The sequence below is a fragment of the Lygodium microphyllum genome, chromosome 23 (genome assembly GCF_053477565.2).
Source record: "Lygodium microphyllum isolate KBCC chromosome 23, Lygodium_microphyllum_v1.1.10, whole genome shotgun sequence".
NCBI classification, from domain to species: domain Eukaryota; kingdom Viridiplantae; phylum Streptophyta; class Polypodiopsida; order Schizaeales; family Lygodiaceae; genus Lygodium; species Lygodium microphyllum.
In genome coordinates this window covers 7955894-7961893 of record NC_141157.1, presented here as the reverse complement: position 1 = coordinate 7961893, position 6000 = coordinate 7955894, and the positions used below count along the sequence as shown (strand labels likewise).

The 6000-nt window shown below is 43.0% G+C and overlaps 1 protein-coding gene across 2 annotated transcripts in view; it reads right to left on the bottom strand.

Annotated features, from left to right (window-relative positions):
• Positions 1 to 1319: 1319 nt before the first annotated feature.
• Positions 1320 to 6000, bottom strand: part of LOC148015852 (holliday junction resolvase) — a 76836-nt gene continuing 72155 nt past the window's right edge. For both annotated transcript variants that reach the window (XM_087663755.1, XM_087663756.1), the window contains 2 exons: positions 2322 to 3916; positions 1320 to 2238 (listed from right to left, as the gene is read on the bottom strand). In XM_087663755.1, coding sequence (XP_087519881.1) covers positions 1320 to 2238; positions 2322 to 3916 — 2514 coding nt within the window. The remainder of the gene's footprint in view (positions 2239 to 2321; positions 3917 to 6000) is intronic.

Here is a 6000-nt window from a genome sequence, read left to right as displayed (position 1 = left end):
CCAACTCCAAGCAATACCTATCAATAAATCCAAAAGCATTTCATCTACAAGCTATAACAATCTATATGGATACCCAACAAGATGTAAAAAGCATCGCTTTTTGAAAAGAAGAAACTTGATTTATCATAGCAATAAGTTGCATAGGATCTATTCCATGCCTCTCCACACTAAATAAGAATAATTATCCCACTTTGTACTTCATCCTTGTCTTTCAATCTTTATTTTTTTTTCTAAGTACATTCATTGCTCCTTGAACTCCAATCAAATATTCAACAACTTCCAACAAAATTGATATTTTTTCAATATCCATGAATAGAATACCTTACCATAATTTTATGTTGTTCTTTACAACAATTCACAAATCAAAAACAAATTTTTAATGTTCACCTTCCATTTCTTAGAAACAAAAACTTAAGCATCATTCTCCAAAACATTCAAAATCGACCTTGTGGCTGCATGTATCAACCTAGGTTTTACTTGACTGCGAAATGAACCTAACCTAGATCAAAGCCTTTGAATACAAACTCTACTCTTACCGTGGGATGCCCTTGTGATTACAACACCTTGTTAATACTTTGACATAGGACTGCCAAATAGCGCAAGTACACAAGGATTACAGAATCTGTCCTGACCTAACCTTGTGAAAGAGTGGATCCTTGCTGTAAAAATTTGTGGAATCCTGCGAGATTGGCTGTATAAAACAGAATGCTGGTGAAACCTTTGAAGCAAAAATCAAAGGCTCGGTCCAAGGGGATTTTTTGGGGGGGCAGGGGGCGGCGGGCTGGGAGCGTGGGGCGTGCATTGTATTTTGCGGTTTTCGGCTGGATAATATAGTTAACCTGAGCAGGGGCAAAAGCAACTTACCTTGATTAACATACTTGAAGAATTTTGAATGCTCCAGCATATCCAAGCAGATCTGCTTTGTAATCACAATGAAGATATCGGCAGGCATCTAGCACCCCCTGGCTTCATGTCATTTATACCGATTGTAGCACTAGCTCCATTATCGAGTGCTCTGAACTGATACGACTTAGTTGACGTAGCTTCTCCACAAGCATTTTATCTCAAACAGGGAAAATGACGTCCAGCAGATCAGATCTTTAGCAGATGTTTGGTAGAGCCAAACGATACTAAGCTACGTTACAATTTCATCTGGCAGAGAAGAGCTACAAGCCAACCAGATCACACTGCACCCACAAGTCACTCTGCAGTCGGCTTGTGCCGCGCATATAAACCAGCCACATCAATCTTGCAGCTGGTTGCTGGAATTTTTCTAAGAAGCTATATCCCTTCCACATCAGAACCTCAAAAATCAATCGCTAACAATCATTAGTACGCTCTCCCTGATTCCATGATCGATCTATTTGAATTACATTGAATTGTCCTATCACGTCTTCAAGTAAGGAAAGTTGCTCATCCATTTGATTTCGCTGTTCTATGTTGCATACTGACTCTTTCAGCCACAATGGTAGCTTTTCCCTTAACAAAGACAGCCCTTCCTGCAACATCGTTAATGCCTGATTAATTTCAAGAACTAATGAACTCTCTGTATAGTCAGTTGGGATGTCTGAATCCGCATCCATGGGACCTTGATCCACTTCCAAATCGTTGGCAGGCCAACACGATTGCAAGGCCTTGTGCTGCACTTCACCTTCCAGATGCAAATATTTGGTGGCATCTTCACCTGTTAAGGTTGTTATAGCAGCTTCTTTCTCCAGAAAAGAACGCAGACAGGACATAAACAATTCTTCATCGGTCTCTATTCCTGTATTCTGGTCAAAAGCAAGAGTAGCATCAGGTGGTACAAAACGCCATAACTCATTGCAAGTTGTGTGTGCTGCAAAATAGCCAAAAGAAGCAAGAGCAAAGTGAGCCAGTGCCCAATGCCGCTCCCTCAATGCAAGATGGTACAGTTCCCATACAGCACAGCTAAGTGGACTTGTTTCATCCTCAGGAATAGGAACCTCGCTCAATCCTGCAAGTGCCTCTGCAAGCACAGGCCTGATTTCCTTCTCCTCATCACCATTTACTCTGTCCCTTAAGAAGTCATGTAGTGGGATCAGAACATCTTTGATTTCGTTCAGCTGCATCTTTCCCCAAATTCTAGAAAAAATCTTCAGATACAGACTGACCAAAGTGGCATAATAATTTCGCAGCTCTCCACAGTTTGACGAGAGTTTCAAAATAGCGCTAGCCATTTTGATTACTGCACTTGTTTCTTCTTTTGCGTCAACAGTCCTGCAAGTCATTTATCACACCGTAAGAATCAGTTCTGGCTCAGTACAAAAAAGGGTTGCAAACATGATTTACAAAGGACTTACTCTTGAATCAATAGCTCCAAAAAGCAGCACAAAACCTCCTCAACAAGAAGGGACTGTGGAAGCTGCTGCACTTCATTCTTATTTGCAGCATCAGATATATGCATGCTGATTTTGGTGAATGCATGCTTAACTGAAGAAACAAAAGAAGACCTCAAGTTCTCTGGGAGAATATTGGTTGGAAAATGTTCTTTCAACAAAGCTGCTGCAACTATTGCTCTGGATGAAGAAGTAAAGGGGTCTTGGTCGAACACAAGCTGATGGGCTTGTAAGCATGACGCATCAGGAGTAGCTCTGATCACTGCACAAGTTAACCTTGAAAGTATGCTTATGGAGTAATTTGAACCTTTTACAATGGGGGAATTTGCCAGGTCATTTAAAATCATCAATAGTGCATGAACATGATCCTCAATCACATTGAGTTCACAATGTCGTGCAATGAAACACCAGAGTTCCAAAAGAAGTTCACGACATATTGCATGGGGATGGAGAATATTTCTGAAAAGGAATTCCTCCACTTCAGCCCAAGCATCCATATCAGCAACACACAGAACAAAGGCTTCTAGTGCCTCCAAAATTGTGATATATAAACACTGCCAAGTTGCTTTGCAATTTGATTCTTGATGATATGTTGGCTTAACATGGATACGAAAGATTTCAGCATATATTCTGGCATCTGATATCGCTGTCAAAAAATAATCAAGCTTCCTAGCCAATGCAACAGTTATGTCCTTACCAAAAGTATGACATGAAGGCAGAAGGTTCAGAAGTAAGGCAAGTCTACCAAGGTGTGAACCTCCTGCTTTCCCAAAAACGAGTGCATGCAACTTCCCTCCAACATCCAAACTATTATGTGCATCCTCCTGCAATCTGGTAAGTTCAACATCATTTTCTCCAAGCAAATGTCCCAGTACTGTTAATTTGCAGTCTAGTTCCAATTCCTGTGTCTTAAACAGTGCCTGAAAAAGGAGAAACAAACTTGGCTCCACAGTCTCAACCAATGCCTCAGCTGCATGCCTTAATTGAGTGTGCTGAGCTAGTGTGGAATGTAAAGCACTTACTTCCAGTGCACATGATGCTATGTGTCTCAACGAATGCACTGCCTGGAGGGGATAGTTGGAAGATATACGGACAGCATTTATCAAGAAGAATTTAGCTGGAATGCAAAGTCTTTTAAAGTCAACAGTCTTAATTGCTTCATTTCCTTTATCAAGCAGTAATATCCATGGTTCAGCAACATTCTTCAGAGCTTGCATCGTGCAAATCATTGTTTCTGCAATTATATGAGAAATGTCTACCAAATTACAGACCATCTCCTTTCCTAGAGGAGTTTGCAGCAGGGCAGTGACACCCTTCCATGCCACATTCATGATCCCAACCCAACTCCTTCCATTTTCTGCAGCAAATTTTCCAAGATCCATGAATGCATTCACCCCATGACTGACAGCCTGAGCAAGCTGAAGACAAGATTCCTGTGGGCACTGGATTTTAACTCCATCAGCAGAGACTGTAAATGCACAAAATTTCAATAGAGCTCTAAGAGCTGTACCCATAAGCTCTTGCACAGCCCTCTGACAATCATCATGTAATTGATCTTTCTGCAAGTGGGGACAAAAGGAACGTTATCTTCCTAAGTTCCATCCAAAAATGTTTTCAGGCATGTAATGGAAACCGCATGTGCACACCTTCATAATTCCTTTGTGCTTTACACCAGATTATACAAAGCCAAAATTTAATGAACTGTTTCAAATTTTGTCATGTAAAAACTTAAGGTGAATCATTGACATTTTGAGAAACCATTGAAAACTTTCCTCCACTATGGATTGATCAACAGCGAGTTAAGTTGTTTTCTACTGTTTCTGATTGCTTTTTATCACAAATGATCCCTCTCATAGATGGCTTTTTCTATTGTATTTTTATATAATAAAACAGTGGTTCTACAAGAATGTGTGAACACGTTCATGTGTTGCATGGAGTAATATAGAGTATTACAAAAAATACTGATACTAGTCAATTCCTGGCATTTAATGGTCATCTTTGTTGGAATGAATTGAGCCATTTTCATCAATCGATCAATCCCAAATTACATCATGACCTCAATTTGTGTTGGGTAATCCTACTACAAAGTCCATGGAGATCATATTCTACTTTTTATTCGGAATTCATAAAGGATATAACATCTCTGCTTGTTTGTGTCATTCAACTTTATTAAGCTAACATTGTGGGCACACACACGCATAAGACTTGTACAAAGAACTCCTGTGCAACCAGTAGAAATATCGAGTAACCAAGGCCAAAGGCCCTCTCCGCCAAAAACCACCTAACAGCGTGCCTTCCAAATGTGCCATCTTGTAAGACTTCCTATGATCTCCCATACCTTTGAGCATTCTGCTGTGGGTTCCAATACTTGGCGGATGGGTAAAGCCTCCAAGCCAACCACTGCACATGACCCAACCTTGATGAGAAAATCATGTCCTGTATCCCGGCCTCATACAAAAGGTGATGGCCCTAGCTGACTGTCTGCTAGCAAAAAGCCTCCCACGAGATACATCCAAGGCTGGGTGCCACACGGTGGAGAATACGGCAACCTTCTATCCACACGAGCTGTGATGCCTCGCAAGACCAAAGGTAGTGCTTTGGAGTTTCTAGATGCTGTTGTGGGCCGCACTTACAACCTCCCTCCTACTACATTTGGGCCGACATCCTCCCAACAGCCAAACCCCCATGTGCCAAAGCCAAAGGAAATATGACACCCTCCTTGGCCTCCAGCTGTCCCACAAGCAATGTCAGAATGTCTGACAAAAGGCATCCATGATGCTATGCTACGCCCAGTATCTGCTACGCGAAGGCGCCCAATCCATGTCTTCCTGCATCAGTACATGTCTACCAATCCTAGTTGTGTACTCCAAGAACCTCAGAGGCTTCTTGGCGACCGCAATGGCCGGCCATAGCTACTCTCCAAGATCCCACTCCAACTCATCAAGTGGCCTGCTCTCCCATATCCAAAGGCACCACTCCCAAAACTCCTCCAAGGGCACATAAGGGTCCAGTCGCTAGATCTTCCCCTGGAGTCCCGACCACACGAATCCTCCTCCAGGAAAGGACAACAATCTCCTCATCCTATCCTGCATGGTAAAGAAATTCCCACAGGGTGCACCACCCACTCTACCTGCCACCTGCAAGGGGATACCTGCCAGTGAGATTCTAGCAGCCCACACCTCCCCAAGCCCCACCAGCTCTCGGATGGGGGGATCTAGCCACTCCTGTGGGATCACTGAGTCAATCTCCCTCCTCCTCAACTCAACTTCTCGTTGACATCCTGATGCCCGCTACAACACCTCCTGATCTGCTATCCTGTATACCTCCCTCCATGTCCTGATAGTACAAGCACAGCTAGCCCACTAGATGTGGAAGCGCTCACCTATCTGTATCTCATCCCGATCTCTGACCTGGGATTCCAAACCATCAGCTGGCGGTCTATCTCCTTCTGGCATCCTTTGAACTAGGGCCTTGCAAAGGCCTTGCCACACTCGAAGTAAACTGCGAAGAAAGGAAGATCTGGGTGGCGGATCTGGGTATTCATGAAGATCCATCTCAAGGATGGCCTCGATCTGCACTCCTGGAGACCCTCCTACAAAAGGACCTTCCAGGTCTACCCGCCTAGTGTGAGACCACAAACCAC